General features: G+C 36.5%; 1 protein-coding gene across 1 annotated transcript in view; it reads right to left on the reverse strand.

Annotated features, from left to right (window-relative positions):
* Positions 1-313: 313 nt before the first annotated feature.
* LOC101112602 (contactin-6) overlaps positions 314-18,848 on the reverse strand; it is a 328,617-nt gene continuing 310,082 nt past the window's right edge. Inside the window, 7 exon segments of the mRNA XM_060402851.1 lie at positions 314-528; positions 530-597; positions 1,452-1,620; positions 2,395-2,507; positions 14,648-14,834; positions 16,658-16,773; positions 16,886-17,120. Coding sequence (XP_060258834.1) covers positions 490-528; positions 530-597; positions 1,452-1,620; positions 2,395-2,507; positions 14,648-14,834; positions 16,658-16,773; positions 16,886-17,120 — 927 coding nt within the window. The 3' untranslated portion in view covers positions 314-489.

Below are 18,848 nucleotides of genomic sequence, written 5' to 3' on the forward strand. Positions count from 1 at the left end.
TATTTTTCTCCCAAGTTGATTCAGAGATAAAAGCACATCATGCTTTACAATAGTTTACATTTTTAAAGAATCCCTAGTATAAACAAACAATTATATTTTATTTCCAAAATTAGGGTCAGATTTTAAGTTACTGAACTAAATTGCTTAGAGCATATAAAATATGGACATCTTAGCTATAGAAAATGCAATTTCTTTCATATTGACCATCACTATCAAGAGATTTATATATACTCTCCATAGAAGCCACAGCAGTGACAACTCCATGCATTAATTTGGCACCTTCTGAATGCGTAATCATGTGTGAACACTAAAATTCCAAAGTGTTTAAAATGTCTTTATTTAATGTACCATAGATATTTACAAGATTTTAATAATATACATTTTTTCTTTCCAAACAAGTCTGCTTTTGAATGTTACCTTGTCACAGGGACTTCTTTTTTTTTTTTTTACAGAATAATTTGCTTTTTAAAAAATGAAATATTTATGGTTTTATTCATCATATAAGTGGCTGAATAGCAAAACAACAAAAAATTGTGATGACAACTGACAGGAAATGGATGCTAGGTTCTAAGACTGAAATGCCTCTGGAACTCAAACCTGCAAAATACAAAAATGAAACAAAATATATTGAGAAAAAGTAAAATCATTTGTTAGATGAATTCTTCATGAACCATATACATACTATTATTTCTCTTTTAATATCACATTTATTATACTTGTTTCACTTACATTGTGTTTAATTTTAGGAAGTGTTTTTAACCCTCTGATTTAGGATATCTGTTTTAAATATAAAAATAAAAAAGAAAATGCCTTAAATTGGCCAAGCCTGACTAAAGGGAAGAATAGGATTGGCCAACATGTAGTGGCTGATGAGTTATACTCAGTCAAAGCTTCAAATAGATAAGTGAGTGATTCTTCTAAAGCAGAAATAATAAATTATTATTATATACTAAATCTGACTGATTGGTGTTACCTGCTTAGGACATCATGTTGAGAGGATTTGAAAGTACTAACTAAGCTCACTACAAATGCCATAATTGATGAGTGATGTCTGCAATGAAAATGGCAATGGAGATGTACCTACAAGTATTTACACGTGTTCTCCCTGCTCTGAGAAGCTTGCAGGTACCCATGGAAAAACTTTCCAGTTTTGTGCCAACAGGATAAATCATATACATACCAGTGACAGTTGTGAAGGTGTTGTTGTTGTTGTTTGAGTTTCAATGAGGAAACATAAAACTGCTTGTCATATGTAAGCATGTTGTAAATTTGAGGGATTAAAGAAAATTGATTCATCACCTCTTGCTCACAATTGAAATATGGAAAAAATAGACCTTTTATGTTTTTCAACGAATATTTAAACAGAAATTGGAAAGATTCATAGAGCCCAGATTTCATGCTGGCAGCTGTCTTTATTCAAAATCCACAACAGCAATGGTGATGCAACTTACTTGACATTTTTGGAATCCTAATTTCCTCACTGCTGCTTCCATCCCCACCATCACTAACTGTTCTTATTTCAATCAAGTAGTCCTCTTCAAAGGGAACCAGAAGCTCAGCAGATGTGTTGTTTGTTTCCAAAATATGAGTTTTACTGTGTCTGTTTTGCCGGTACAGAATCTGAATAAAATGATAAATTGTGTTAAATGGACATGTAGCTTCTCGAAGGTGCAGAAACTCTCACAGAACACTAGCACTGTGAGCCTTATACATGCTGTAGTCCTTGGATGGAAATATCTGGTCTACACTTTTTCTTTAAATTTTGTTGTTAAGAAAAAATGTCTCCTTTTTGGCCCATGCTTCTAAAATCAGTATAGATTTATCTCTTTTAATTAAATAGCTTGATGCCATTATCTCTGGAGCTTGCTATGGAAAGTTACTTTTTAGTTTGGACCCATTTCAGGTGTCTGGATACTCTATGCATTTGTCAGCAGATGATGTTCTTTACCGCTGATGGCAATGGTTTGTCTTGATATTTGATGATTGGATTGGATTTCTTTGTTGGATTTCTTTTATATTGCTGATAAATGATATCCTTCTGTTGCTTAAGTTCTAGAAATTCTACTTGAATATACTTTTTGATCTCATTCTCATCTCACATTTTTGATATCTAAATACACAATCATATGTTTTGAATACAGGTGAGTCGCTTGAAGGAAAAAACGTTGCATACTGTAAAGATGTATTTGTTAATGCTTCATGACACATTACTGACCTCACAGTATAAAATTTACCATGAAGAACTTAAAAGCAGTAATGCTAAATATTTTCAAAGCATTAGAACAAAGATTCCTATATTTCCACATGCATAAAATTTATTTCCTATTTGGTTCTAACACTTATCATTACTTAGGCAGCTAAGTGATCTGTTTAAAGGAAAAATAGAATACTCACCTTGTAGCCTAACACTTCAGACTCATTTTCCATAGTTTTTACATGCTCCCAGTTTAGGCATAACTTAGAGTTTGTCAACTTCCAGGCAATGTTAGCTGGTGGTTGGCTTGGAGCTTTAAAAAGATAATCAAAGATACAAATGAATATTAATTAGCTCATGGTTACTGTATGACCCGACAACACAAAAAGGAAAAATAGTCCTGGATAATTAGCATAAAAGGAGGTAAAACATCTTCAGTGTCGTTTCAAATATCTTATTAATTCTAATCAGAGGAAGTAAATTCATTCAAATTCCGGTCATTTGGAAATGTTTTTGTGACAAACATGAATTAATAATGGTATGCTGCATTTCCAGTATTAATTTAGTAATCATTTCTGTTGAATTTGTTTACTTTACTATATGTAAATAGATGGAGGGCTCCTTTATCTAACGTTTAATTTGCCCATCAATCAATGAGCCTCTCAGACAAACTCAGGTTGCAAACTTTTTACATATATCAACACAGAGGTGTACATTCCTAGTAGTCTTTTACTTTTAATCTTGTATTAATTAGGACTCACTGACTATAAATAACACAACGAACTCAAGTTGTTTTAAACAAAATATTAGCAATAACCCCAAGCATCCTGCACCCTGCATCGAACCTAGACTGGCGATTCGTTTGGATTGTGAAGGATATAGGGGACTCTTGGAATTCATGGCAGAATGCAACAGAACCTCAGAGGAACAAAAAGTGTCTGAAAGCCAAGAAGTTCCTCTCTCTACCTCTCACAGTAGTGTTTGCTGCATGCTAATCTTGCCATCGACCACCTCTTTGTTCTGTCAGTATATGCAGCAGAAATCAAGACTGCCTAACTCATCTGAGATTTGAAACCTCCCTTGTTGAGAGATAGTCCAAGCTAGAATGTCCAGGTAAAAGCTAATGATTGGCTTAATTTGGCCATATTCTATTTTACCCTAATCCATTGTGGCTAGACAGTGAAAAAGACATATGACTCTCAACACAGATAGAGCTAGTAGGAACCATGAAGAGGGAAAGTGATTACAAACTGAGTGATCATTCCAAAAGGTGTCTACCCTGAATCCAAACTGTGGTTTTAGTTCCCTGATATTAATGTTTTCTGAGAGAAAGAAGGTGTGAAGTTCAAGAAGACATATTTAGAATTAGCCTTCTAAAGTAATGGATCTCATCCAACTGGAAGATTTTACATACAAGAAAACTAAAGTCCAGGTTGAAAGTCTGCTTCTTCAAAACCATACAGATAATGAGTGCTTAAGCCCAGTCAGTATCCTGGTTTCTTGTTTTTTTTTTTCTTCTGCATAACAACCTACTGCTTCTCAAAGATTTGAGTCCACGTGATTATTTTTGAGATTTAAGAAACTGAAGGGATGAAAAATAATTCAGCTGGATAGCAGAGCAAAGATAAAACTACCCAGAAAGATGTTTTTGGCATCTTACTTGAATTTGTGAGGCTGAATGAGCATAATATTTAACTCATTATAACACTGATGGAAATAATTCCTTTGGAGTTTTAACTCAGTGGCTATTTAGTGTCTTATGTGCCATTGGAAGAATTACAGGGTGTCACCCAACATTGCCTTATGATATATCTACTTGCCTTCTCTAAGCCCATGGGATGTCATACACCTAGTCACTTATACCTCAACTGGCACATAGTAGAGAGATAAACGTTTCACCCATGCTCCCATGGGCTTAGTCCATATATTTTATTATGAATTTATCCCACTGAATTACAGTTATTCATGCTTTGTGTTTCTTTAAATTTACTGAGAATGCATTTCCAGCCTCTAGCATAGTGCTTGGCATGTAGGCAGAGGCATATATATCATATATGTTGAATAAGCGACTGTGTAATAGATGGCTAAAGAAAAACTACTCAGGGTCCAGTGTGATTTTCTCAGATCATGTAGATTATGCACTGGACTGTGAGCAGACCCATAGGTGATACAATGTGGCAAATCTGTTCATTATGCTGTCCTACAATTGAGGCTAATTGACATGGTCAAACCTACAGAAATCCATATGAATTTATAAAATGAACATTCCAGGTGAATAAACCATGTCCTAGTGCATTTCTTGACAATATAAACCAAATAATAATTAAAAGCCTGAGAGTTTTGCATGTAGTAAGAATTCAGTGAAGAGGAACTAAAGAGCCTCTTGAGAAGGTGAAAGAGGAGAGTGAAAAGTTGGCTTAAATCTCAACATTCAGAAAACAAAGATCATGGCATCCGGTCCATCACTTCACAACAAATAGATGGAGAAACAGTGAAAACAGTGGCAGGCTTTATTTTTCTGGGCTCCAAAATGACTGCAGATGGTGACTGCAGCCATGAAATAAAAAGATGCTTACTCCTTGAAAGAAAAGTTATGACCAACCTAGACAGCATATTGAAAAGCAGAGACATTACTTCGCCAACAAAGGTCCATCTAGCCAAGGCTATGGTTTTTCCAGTAGTCATGTTCGGATGTGATTGTTGGGCTATAAAGAAAGCTGAGCACTGAAGAATTAATGCTTTTGAACTGTGGTATTGGAGAAGACTCTTGAGTCTCTTGTACTGCAAAGGAGATCCAACCAGTCCATCCTAAAGGAAATCAGTCCTGAATGTTCATTGGAAGGACTGATGTTGAAGCTGAAACCAGTACTTTGGCCACCTGATACAAAGAGCTGACTCATTTGAAAAGACCCTGATGCTGGAAAAGATTGAGGGCAGGAGGAGAAGGAGACGACAGAGGATGAGATGGTTGGATGGCATCACTGACTCAATGGACATGAGTTTGAGTAAGCTCTGAGAGTTGGCAATGGACAGGGAGGCCTGGCATGCTTCAGTGCTTGGGGTCGTAAAGAGTCGGACATGACTGAGCAACTGAACTGAACTGATGACAATGATTATAGTTTTAAACTGTTTTCCATCAACTTAATTCAAAGTGCCCTTTCTAATCTTTCTCAATTATGAAAGAGAGAATATAAAAATTCTCACAAGATACCACAATTTTAATATCTAATATACTCTTTGGCACATTTCTTTTATCTCTGGTCTTTAAAACAAAGTATTAACCTTAACAACTTCATATAATCAATACAGCAAAAATAAAAATTCACATCTTTGATATCACTGGCAGTAATAGATTCTGAAGGTGTTATCTATTGCTATGCCTTTTCTATTTTGTTTGCATGTTTAGATAAAAAGTACTCCTTTTATTCTATGAATCTATTGATGATGCTTCAGATTGAGAGAAAGAAGAAATGACTTCTACTAAGTATATGGTAGTGATTGTGTCTCTGAGATTGGGATATTTGCATTTGTTTCCTCATCTACCATAACAGAAGCAAGGCATTCCATGGACATAAAATGAGAAACATTATATCAGGAATGAATTCATGGAACGAATGGCTAATTGTGTGGGTTATTGGGAATGCTTTACCCTTCATGTTATCTGGAAGGTGTAAAGAATTGGACTTCGAAGTCAGAGAAACCTGAATCTGTACAGTTTCTTCCAAGAGGCCTGGTTTCCCAATTTTGGAATGAGACTAATATATCCTAGTTTATAAGACTTTTAGCTTCCATGAAATAAAATGAGTGGTACATAATAAATTGCTCAGTAATTGTTAACACTCTTTCCTATTAGTATCAATTCTTCACTGTGGTATTATGACCTAGTCAGTTTTTCAATGGTGTTCAATATGGATTGTTTTCTAATAACACAATTCCAAAGTTTGCAAATGATTCCTTTCTTAAATATAATTAGTATTTTCAAGATTTTCCCTTCATAATTTTCTTCTTCCTTCAGTTTTTTATGTACTTTTTGAAAAGCAGAAAAAATTGGGAAGTCTCAGCTAGTTATCTGGAAAGTTCTCATAGTCCAGAACTTTTCTTATTTTGTCCTTGGGTGTGACTTCTATGTTGGGAGTTGGGGAAAAAGTTTGTTATTTCTAAAAGATACTTCAGAAGGCCTTTAACAATTCTGGTTTCATGAGTTTGTTGCATTTACCTAAACTGGACTGTAGATATCTATGACAAAATCGAAATTTCTATCACCTTGAAAAACCAAAATACTGTCACATGGATAACATAAAACACATGCCATGTATGTTTATACCTAGTTGGTCACTGGTAAACTCAACAGCAAACATTTTCCCAATCTTTTGAAAGAATTTTGCAGGCAATTTCCAAAGACTAAATTATTTTCTATTAATCAAATGACAGAGCAACATTAAACTAGCCCTCTGCAGCTCTAATGGCTTCCCTGTGATCAATTTTTCTGTAGATGGCATTTATATTCAACTGTAGTTCACACTGTGAACTCAATTAAAAAACAACTTCTTATGTTACACTTCTAAGTAACAGCATGGGGTTGACATTTGGGAGAGAGAGAAAGAACATAAGTGCAAGATGAAATAAAAGCTTAATGCTTCCTTTATGTCTAAATATGGATTGATTGCATTATTTACAACAAGAAAAATTCAGTACAGAGTGCTAGTCAGTCAACATCAGGGGCCAAATTGAAGCAAAATTTGCAAACACTTTCTGTTACTGGGTCTGAATACTTCTGTCTATATAAGCAGTGCTTTTCCTCTCCCCTTTCCTCTTGGAATTGATGTAAATATTTTTCTCCCTTTAGTTGTAAATCTAAATTTCTTTTAGTGATGTCTGTGTGAATCACAATATACCTGCAGTGGTCCTCAGTTGTCTTTTGGAAAGACATCATTTTCAGTAAGCTACAATACTTAATATCAGAACACTGATATTTACTTTAAAAATCCTATATTTAAATAAAAAATATTTTTATTTAAAAGTCTATCATCATCACCAGCAACAATAATAACAAAGACTTCAGAAACTTTGTATATACTGTTCCTTCTATTTGGAGGTCTCTTTGTCCACTAGGTCTCTTAATTTTTTTTTATGTTATGTATATCTCAGCCTCTTAATTTCTTCATAGTAACTTTTCATAATTTATGATTATTTCACTTTTTCTTATTTTAATTTGCCTCCTGACTAAAGAAAAATTGCCTGAAGGCATATATCCTTTCTGTTTTAATCTCCATTAGTCACCTAACCCTGTTCATGGCTCATGGGAGGCACTGCTTTCTTGAGTGAAAAACTGATTCATCGTATTTCCAAAAATAAAAATAAAAAGGCTCTGTTTTCTGTTTATCCGATCAAAATAGGCAAAGATTTTGTTGAATGTGAGCTCTGCTTTCTCACAGTTTACAGTGGATGACCAAATATAAGAGCGAAAATCTAGGCAGTGGCAGTATGAATGTGTGATGCATGTAGATTACTACTATCCAGGGTTAATTTTGGTGTCATCTAAAGGGCATGGAAAGTCAAGGTTAGACCCAGGGATGGCATTTAGAATCAGAGCTATCCTTGGTGTTTCATGAAAGCCGTTTCTCATATTTTCTTTGCATGTTCTTCCATGACTCTTGAAGAAAATTTCTGCAACAAATTTATGAAAAGAAGGAAACTAGAAAGTAGATGAACTTTCCTACTTTAAGAAATGCAAAGGAAGTGAAACCACCTCTCAAGAAGAAATATAATAATATATGTTACCACACATTGAGCTCTCACTGTATGGCTGCCTCTGGGTCACCTCGCTGTACATTATATCCTTTAGTTCTTAAAGAAAACTCTAGAGGAAAGTACAATCATCTCTGTTTTTCAGTTGAGAAAAGAGGTTCTGAGTCGTTAAGTAAATAGACTTCTCATGCAGTTCATGGCTGAGCTGAGACTCACATTCAATTATTTCACTCTGAAGTCTTTTTTATAGTTCTTTCCAAAAGTATCTCACAATATGCCAAAGTTATGGAATCACTCAGAAAAAAAAATGCAAACATATTAAAGAGGAAATTTATAGATCAGTAGAAAAGATATTTATTTGTCTGTTTATAGGCATGATGGGATCACTACAAACTAAGAGCGTGCATAGAATCATATAATCAAATTTTAAATATTAGAAGATCAGTAAGTCCAGTGCTGCTGCATGAGGAATGGGAATGGAAAGTAATTTGTGGACAGACTGAACAGACTGTGAAAGATCTTGTACACCTTTCTCTAGTCTTTGTTTTCTGAAATGGAGGAGACAATGAAATTTTAAAATTAAAAGAGGATGTGAGTCTGTTCCAGGAGGAAAAAATCTCAAGGCAGTTTGAGGTTTGGGCTGAAGATTTGAGAGTCTGAAGAGAGGGAGACACTATTTAGATGGTTGGAAATGAACTCTACAAATTAGCACAATGTCCATGGGATCCAGAGATTCAGTGTCTATATTCGTTATATGCCAGTCCAGCAAATGCCAGAACAGAATCTTTCTAAGCATCTTTTTTTTTTGTATCTAGGAATTAATGTGCTTTAATAATTAAGATAAGTATACTGAATATTAATACTAGGCTTAGGACTTAAACGTGCTCAGTATTTTGTAACTGTGATTGGCAGAATCAGGGCCTCCCAAGCATGTCCAGGTTCTGATTCCTCAACCCTGTGGATATCTTACTTTATATGGAAAAGGGGATGTTGCATGTATAATTATGTTGAGGATGTTGACATGGAGCAATAACTCTGGATTCTCTGGGTGGGTTCAGTGTGATCAAAATGATGCTTATGAAGGAAAGAGCCAGGGTCAGAGGAAATGTGAAAGGCAGAAGTAGAAGGTCCGAGTCAGAGGGAGACTTGAAGATATCATGCTGTTGGCATTGAAGATAGAGGAAAGGGCCACAAGCCAAGTGGTATGTGTTGTCTCCAAAAGCCAGAAAATTCAAGGAAACAAGTACTTTTCTAGAGCTTCCAAAAGGAGCTCAGAAGCTTACCCAAAGCCTGTTTTCCAACCAATGAAACTAATTTTTTATTCAACCTTTAGAAGTACATAATAACAAATTTATATTTTTTAAAAACACTAGGTTGTGGTAATTTGAATAGCAACAATAGAAGACTAAAGTAGTTTCTGTTAGATTTCTCAATGACAGTGATAAAGAAAGTTAAAAGAATAAAATTAGGGATTTGATTGATATTCAAATACAAAACGGAGTCTTGTAGAACCTTACTCTCAAGTTCTTGTTGGATATTTTGATAAAAGAGTTAATGCAAACAGTCTGGTATAAGCAAAATTTAAGAAATATTGAAAGAAGATGCTCATGAAAGAAATTAGGAATTACAAGAGGTTTTATTCATTTTTTTAATGAAAAAGAAGAGGGGTGCTAAACTTCACTTTATACTTTCTGACTCTCATCTCACTCTTCTCTCACCAGATATATTCTAGCACTATAGCACTTGGATAAAAGTACTCCTTGTTAATGAAATTGTTTTCAAAGGATATGTCTCACACCCTTTGATGAGCTGAACTCATGTGAACACTAAGACAAACCACCAAAAAAGTTCTTGGCATTTAATCAAAATTTCAGTCAAGCCCATTTGTAGGACCAAGTGGGTCAATTGAACACATCTCTTGCTACTGTGTCTAAAACAAGTTTTCTGCTTAAACACATAGAGTAGGTTAGCATAAACTATCATATGGTTGATTTAGGATGCATGAGCAATCAAACTATCAAATTCAAGGTAAAGAAAAAAACTTTTATTTTTAAGATTATATATGTGTATAATCTGTACGCAGGTCAGGAAGTAATAGTTGAAGCTGGACAAATAGGGAAAAGAGTACATCAAGGCTGTATATTGTCACCCTGCTTATTTAACTTATATGCAGAGTACATGATGAGAAATGCTGGGCTGGATGAAGCACAAGCTTGAATCAAGATTGCTGGGAGAAATGTCAGTGAACCTCACATATGCAAATAACACCACACTTATGGCAGAAAGCAAAGAAGAACTAAAGAGTGTCTTGATGAAAGTGAAAGAGGAGAGTGAAAATGTTGGCTTAAAGCTCAGCACTCAGAAAAATAAAATCATAACGACCCAATCAAAAAATGGGCCAAAGAACTAAATAGACATTTCTCCAAAGAAGACATCAGATGGCTAACAAACACATGAAAAGATGCTCAACGTCACTCATTATTAGAGAAATGCAAATCAAAACCACAATGAGGTACCACTTCACACCAGTCAGAATGGCTGCGATCCAAAAATCTGCAAGCAATAAGTGCTGGAGAGGGTGTGGAGAAAAGGGAACCCTCCTACACTGTTGGTGGGAATGCAAACTAGTACAGCCACTTTGGAGAACAGTGTGGAGATTCCTTAAAAAATTGCAAATAGAACTACCTTATGACCCAGCAATCCCACTGCTGGGCATACACACCGAGGAAACCAGAATTGAAAGAGACACATGTACCCCAATGTTCATCGCAGCACTGTTTATAATAGCCAGGACATGGAAACAACCTAGATGTCCATCAGCAGATGAATGGATAAGAAAGCTTTGGTACATATACACAATGGTGTATTACTCAGCCGTTAAAAAGAATTCATTTGAATCAGTTCTGATGAGATGAATGAAACAGGAGCCGATTATACAGAGTGAAGTAAGCCAGAAAGAAAAACACCAATACAGTATACTAACACATATATATGGAATTTAGGAAGATGGCAATGACGACCCTGTATGCAAGACAGTAAAAAAGATACAGATGTGTATAACGGACTTTGGGACTCAGAGGGAGAGGGAGAAGGTGGGATGATTTGGGACAATGGCATTGTAACATGTATACTATCATGTAAGAATTGAATCGCCAGTCTATGTCCGATGCAGGATACAGCATGCTTGGGGCTGGTGCACGGTGATGAACCAGAGAGAAGTTATGGGGAGGGAGGTGGGAGGGGGGTTCATGTTTGGGAACGCACGTACGCCCGTGGTGGATTCATGTCAACGTATGGCAAAACCAATACAGTATTGTAAGGTAAAATAAAGTAAAAATAAAAATTTTTTTAAAAAAAGAAAAATAAGATCATGGCATCTGATCCCATCACTTCATGGCAAATAAATGGGGAAACAGTGACAGAATTTATTTTTGGGGGGACTCCAAAATCACTGCAGATGGTGACTGCAGCCATGAAATTAAAAGACATTTACTCCTTGGAAGAAATTTATGATCAACCTAGACAGCATATTAAAAAGCAGAGACATTACTTTGCCAACAAAGGTCCATCTAGTCAAGGCTATGGTTTTTCCAATAGTCATGTATGGATGTGAGAGTTGGACTATAAAGAGAGCTGATTGCCGAAGAATTGATGCTTTTGAACTGTGGTGTTGGAGAAGACTCTTGAGAGTCCCTTGGACTGCAAGGAGATCGAACCAGTCCATCCTAAAGGAGATCAGTCCTGGGTGTTCACTGGAAGGACTGATGCTGAAACTGAAACTCCAGTACTTTGGCTACCTGATGAGAAGAACTGACTCATGTGAAAAGCCCCTGATGCTGGGGAAGATTGAGGGCAGGAGGAGAAGGAGACAACAGAGGATGAGATGGTTGGATGGTATCACCGACTCAATGGACATGAGTTTGGGAGTTGGTAATGGACAGGGAAGCCTGGCATGCTGTGGTTCATGGGGTTGCAAAGAGTCGGACATGACTGAGCCACAGAACTGACTGATATCTGTGTGTGTGTGTGTGTGTGTGTGTGTGTGTGTGTGTGTATTTATATAGGTAGCTCTCTGTATGTGTGTATCTCTGGGTTCAACATTAGCAGATTCAAACAATTTAAGATTGAAAATGTTTGAAAAAAAATCCAGGAAGTTTTAAAAAGCAAAATTTTAATTTGCTGTGTGCTGTTATTCCCCTGGAGAAGGAAATGGCAACCCACTCCAGTATTCTTGCCTGGAGAATCCCATGGATGGAGGAACCTGGTGGGCCACAGTCCATGGGGTCGCAAAGAGTCGGACACGACTGAGCAACTTCACTTGAGACTTGAGACATAGCATGTACATTGTATTAATATTTGCAATTGTCTATGTAACATTTACATTGTTTTATGTATATATAAGTAACCTAGATTAGGTGATTTAAATATACAGAGGCTGTATTAATATGTAGGTAATATGCAAATTCTATGATATTTTATGCAAGGCACGTAAGCATCCGTAGATGCGCCTTGAACAAATCCCCCTTGGATACTAAAGGACAATTGTATATGTATGTATATACAGATGTATGTACATGATTTTAAATGCATACCATGTGTATATTTATACCTTTTTGCTAATTAGTTTATTGTTTGGGTCTCAGCCCACCTTAAACTGGTCAATGGAATTAAAGTAATACAAGATCATTGGTTTGAGTATTGTGTCACCGATTACACTAGAATATCTGTTAGTTTGTCACAGATCTGTCAAATAAGAGAGGTTTATTTCATACTACATTTCCACATTTCTAATTACTCTTGATTTTGCCTGAGATAGAAGCTGAATTATACAGAAGAATTTTGTGAGTTTGGCATCTCTCAATCAGCTATAAAGAAATATCTGGGCAAATCTGAAACCTCTGATTGATTGGAGATTTCCATCAGATTTTCAGATTAACTGAAAGAGGCTAGACTCCATAAGGGCCATAGAAGCAAATAGTTCATACAGGTATATGGCAATGACTTTACCAACCCAGTCAACATAGAGTAAATCAGGAAGACAAATTGAACCACATCTTTAGCTAGTCAGTTCTAGAAAATTACATATGACTTCAGTTCAGTTCAGTTCAGTTCAGTTCAGTCACTCAGTCGTGTCTGACTCTTTGCGACCCCATGAATTGCTGCACGCCAGGCTTCCCTGTCCATCACATCTACGTTAAAGTAGGGGATTGAAGGAGAACTGGTTTAAGAGTTGTTGATCCACACAAACTCTTCCGTTAAAATGGACTGATAGTGGAGGGTTTTATTCATCTGTTTGTTTCCTGCTTAGCAGTTTCACAGCACTTTGTATTTTCCAGTGTGCTCCTATAATCAAAACCTCATTTGTGCCTTACTGGTAATTTGAGAAAACAGTGAGGGCAGAGGATGTTTTCATTTAACAGTTTAGAAAATTAAAGCAGAAAAATGGAATGTTTTATCCTGTACCAGGTCATGAGTCAGTGAAGTACAGAGAATTAGAACACAAGTCTCTAGCTACTGGCTGGTGTTACGGACACAAGTGGATAATACATCCTATAATCAAGACCTATTAACTGAGATGATTCCCAAGTTCATTTTGGACATGACCAATGTATCTATATGGAAAAGACCTTTGATTTTCAAACTTTTTAAACCACCTATTCATTCCCAATACACAGGACACAAAGAATACAGTATTTAAAGGCTTATTCTATTTTTTCCTGTTTGTTAGTAGCAGTGCATTCATATCTTAGTCATTCTCCAAATTTCAGTAACTATATTTGTTACTCTTTTTCATTGGAATTTAGAGACCAAAGAGTGTGTTTCAAAAAGCCTGTTTACACAAATAATATATGTTCATCTACACAATATATAAGAAATACATAAGTATTATTCACTTATTAAAAAGGATAAATTGCAGTTCTTACTAAGCTGCATCTGATCAGACAATTCCCTGTTTACTACTTTGACGCATATAATAGAATGTTTGTGCAGCACCAGACTCATTCATAGGACAAATACAGCAATAGTCAACTATTAATCCTTTATTCAATAGGTCCTATCTTTGTGAAATATCTTTAGTTGATTGTTAAAAGAGATAAAAAGAAGCAAAATACTTAATTCTTGGGTTTCAGAGGCTTTCCAGTAATTTGCAGTGATATAATATCATAGAAGGAAAGATCTAGGTATCTGACAGCGTAGGAATCACATCAAGACTCAAATGGTAAGACAAACAAAAACAAACAAAAAAACCTATTTAATAAGCATTTACTAAAGTATGTGCTGGACACTTTCTGTTAAGTATCTCTTTCAATCTCAAACAAGGCCCAGTGAGAAAATCAGTACTACTTATTCTTCACTTTACAGATGAGGGTATTGAAACTAAAAGTTTAAATTAACCACTTAACATCCGCAGAATGGGAGGTCAGATTTTGAACTCAAATTGGAAGAGGGCATCAGAGACATTGTATTCTCTGTCTTTCATCTACTCAAAATATTTTCTCTTTTGCAACTCCAGAAAGATCAGAACAGTTCATTTTGGTTGTTATCAGAAAACTTCAACAACTATCCAGATTTATACGCCAAATCCACTGATCAAATAAAGCAATCAGTAAAGTGATGAGGTGGGATGAATGAAATGGAAATTGAGCAATAAAATACTTCTTATTCTAGGTGAATTGTGGTCCCTAGAGTGTGATGTATACTTACGGGACTTCTTGGTGGTAACGTTGACTGGAGGGCTTGAGGGCCCTGTCCCAGCAGTGTTATAAGCTCTCACAGAAGCAAAGTAGACGGTGTTAGCTTTCAGGCCTGTGATATTTTTGGTTGTGATGTTTCCACTGACCCTGATTTTGCCGATCATGGACTCTTTGGAATCATCTGTCCAGTATAAAACCTGCTCATTAAAAACAAAATACAAGCAATTTATTGTTTCCTAATAACTGCCAGCCACAGCAGTGTATGTATGGGGAGAAGCCAGGAGTGCAAATAAGGGGATATTTTTCAATTAAAATGGTTATACAATGACAAAAAAATAATCAAAGTCCAAAATTTATATGGAAGAAATAAAAAATATGAAATCACAATGGAAATGAAAAAACCTATTTTTTTTAGATTATCACAATAAAATATTTCATGAAATATCTAAAGGGTAACAGCTTTGCCCACCCCCCCCCAAAAAAAAGTGAAAATTGAAAGTGTTAGTCACCCAGTCGTGTTTGACTCTTTGCAACCCCATGGACTGTAGCCCACCAGGCTCCTCTGTCCATGGGATTCTCCAGACAAGAATACTGGAATGGGTAGCCATTCTCTTCTCCAGGGGATCTTCCCAACCCAGGGATTGAACCCGAGTCTTCAGCTTTGCTGACAGATTCTTTACTGTCTGAGCCATCAGAGCTGAAGCCTCAGGTATACAGTAGTAAGTCAGAACAAAATAAGAGTCATACTTTCAATGAAAGACTCACATTATGATGCTTTGCTATTGACATTTCTTCCAGAGTTCTTTGAGTCACAGATGAATTATTAATTCAGCATATACTGATCCCTTCCTATACATTAGCACTTGTTTTAAGCAAATTGGAAAAGACAAGAAAGAATAAAGCATAAGGCATGCCTTTGTGTCACTTATAATCTAGTTAAGATGTTAGAGCACATATGTGAAAAGAAAGCAGAGGATGCGTCTGCTGAAAATCATATGGAAATAAATGGTATGACTTTGAAAACATATAAAACCAGAAAATAATCAGAGAAGAGTTAAAGAGCAGGGGAGAGTAGAGATGATCTTTGAGAAATAAATAGGGTTCACTTAAAGAGGTATGGCCTTCTAGGACTGGAGTGGCAGAGGCAACTACAGAAAGTAGAACTTTCTGTTTGGACAACAGGGTTCATATGAAAGGAGGAAAATGAATGAAGGCAAAATCCTACTTGCATTCTAACACCAAAGCAAAGTAAACCTTGTTACTCATTTTTGAATCATTAGATTAGCAAGTCAAAGAAGAATAATTGATTAATAAGTCCCATCTATTAACTTTGTGAGAATGAAAGTCTGTAAGTTTGAAAAGATTTGTTTCACTCTATATAGACTATAAAGGCAGATTAGGAGAATGTAAGCTTTGTCTTGTCACATAACTGCCTTTTCCAAGATGACTAGCTTTTTTCAAGTAATGCTCCAGTTAAGATTAGGTTTCCCGGTAAGATTTGTCTATGGTTTCACATCACTAAAGATTAAATGCTTACTTCTCCCCAAGAAACAAACATGACTGTAGCTTGGATAATTAAATAAGATAATCACCTGATGACTTTTAAAATGCTATCATTTGTTAATTTCCTTGCTTAGGATCACCTGGAAAGATCCTCTTCATTAATTCCCCTCTGTAGCTTTAGACACGCACTATCTTATAGTAAGGGCCTCGTGGGTTGGCTCAGTGGTAAAGAATCCACCTGCAGTGCAAGAGATGCAGGAGACACAGGTTCTTTCCCTGGGTCAGGAAGATCTCTTGGAGGAATAAATGGCAACTCGCTCCAGTATTCTTGCCTGGAAAATCCCATGGACAGATGAGCCTGGTGGGCTACAGTCCATGGGGTCACACAGAGTCAGACTCAACTAAGCACAGAATAGCACAGCTTATATTAAGGACTAGGTTGGTAGTATAGGGTTGTTGAACAGAGCTATTGCTAGCTGGCATATTCAGAGTGCAGAGTGAAATTACTGTGGTTTACCTCATAGCCCAGAACTCTTCCAGTGTTTCTATTCCAGGCGATAGCATTCCAGGAAACCTCCATTTCTGAAGCAGAAAAGCTTTGAACAGAAGTTCCCCTTGGGGCCAGTTGAGGTTCTACCATCCAGAGAAAGACACAACCATCTTAAGCAGAGTGGTTCATAGAAAAAAAACGCAAAATATACATACAGTCTCAAGGAGGACCATTCCAGTACTGACTACAACTTACCATCTTCCCCAGAGTAGATAATGGATGCAGTACTCAGGGGTCCTTCTCCTTCCTTATTATATACACCCACTTTGACTTCAAAGGGAGAGAGAGGGATGATGTTTTCATTTCTGTAAATAAACCTTGATGACTCTACAGATGGTACTCTTTCCTTGGTCCAGGTTGTTGAGCCTACTGGCCGCAGCATGACGATGTATCCAAAGTCCTCTCCATTCTGTAGTTCTTCTGGAATTGACTTGGGCAGAAGTGATCAGTCACTGAGTATTTACAAAAATATTTTGTATAGCTATTATAATATTGACTGATTATTTGGCATATCTTTTATAGAGATAAGACGGATATTTACACTGCTTAATGAAGTTATTAAAAAATAAAATTTCTATTGAGAATGCCAATTAGAAAAATGATCCCAATTAAAGATACTCAGATAAATAAGTGAAAATTTTAAATGGAAATGTAAAACAGGTTTTACATGCTTATATCACCTTCCCTCCCTGCCACTACCTCTGGCAACCACAAGTCTGATCTCTATGTCTGAGAGTCTGTTTCTGTTTTGTCAGTAGGTTTATTTGTGCCATATTTTAGATTCCACATGTAAGTGATATCATGATCGTTGCATTTCCCTTTTTGAACTACTTCACTTAGTATGATAATCTCTAGTTGCACCATGTTGCTGCAATGGGCATTATTTTGTTCCTTTTATGGTTGAGTATTATTTCATTATATATGTATATATATATAATATATATATATACACACACACACACACAAAGAAGATGCATACACACACACACACACACACACACACACACATACTCGCCACATCTTCTTTATCCATCAGAATCTCTGAATGCTTTAAGTCCTCTGCATTATGGAATTTGAATATGATACATAGGTGTTTGGGGGCAATAATAAATAAGCTTAGAGCAAGCAATAAGTAGAAAATGTACAGTAGCAGGACACTGAGGCAGTGGAAGCTAAGAGAAAATTGAAGCTGTAAATTGTACAGAGAAGAGACAGAATTTAACTGTTAGTCAAGTAGAAATCTGGATGTAAAGTAAATGGGAAGAACTGAAGGACAAGCAGGAGGAACTGTAGGAGCTGGGGCTGGATTATCAGAGTAGCTGATAGCAGGATAGGGCAACTGTTCTCAGAACAGTGATGGACAGTGTTCCAGTTCTTCATTTAATCTGTCTGCTTAGCTACTGAGACTTTTTTCCATTCTCAGTATTTCTCAAGTAGCTTTAAAACCAGTTCAGTCAGTTCAGTCACTCAGTGGCGTCCAACTCTTTGCGACCCCATGGACTGCGGCACATCAGACTTCCCTGTCCATCATCAGACAAATGCCTGAGAAAATTCCAAAGGGGAGAAAGACTTGGACAGTGTATTGTGGCAGAGTAAAGACAGGCCAAGTGGGGACTCATTGCACCTCTACAAAACATGGAACAAAGGTGTATGTTTGCTGAGAGCAGATGTGAAACCCATGTAGGAAGCTGTCTGTGAGCACCATTAAAAGGGACTATCCACAAACAGTATCTAAGGAGAGAGACAACCTATAACTGAAAATCTGGTCATGGGCCACCAGACTTCAGTAACTGAGGAGACCTTCCAACAGCCTGCACCAAGAGATGACAACTAGAAGGCCCCAGTAGGGCACCTCCTGGACCTTTCCCACCACCAACAACAACAAAAAAGAAGGCAAAACAAACAACTGGTCTCTGAAATGTCAATTAGAGTATACCAAAGTCAAATTACAAATGACCATCAATCAGAACCATTTCCATCCATTACCTCTTCTCCCAATCCTAATTCACTATAATTCTGGAGGAATTAGCTTGGGAAAGGAGAAATTGAATAGCAGAAAGAAGGAAAGGGGAGAACTGAATATGCATTCTCTTTCACAATATAGAATTCCTTGCCTAAGGCAGATCTGAGTATCTGGAAATGAGAAACTTTAGACTGG

The sequence above is a fragment of the Ovis aries genome, chromosome 19 (assembly GCF_016772045.2).
Source record: "Ovis aries strain OAR_USU_Benz2616 breed Rambouillet chromosome 19, ARS-UI_Ramb_v3.0, whole genome shotgun sequence".
Lineage (NCBI taxonomy): Eukaryota > Metazoa > Chordata > Mammalia > Artiodactyla > Bovidae > Ovis > Ovis aries.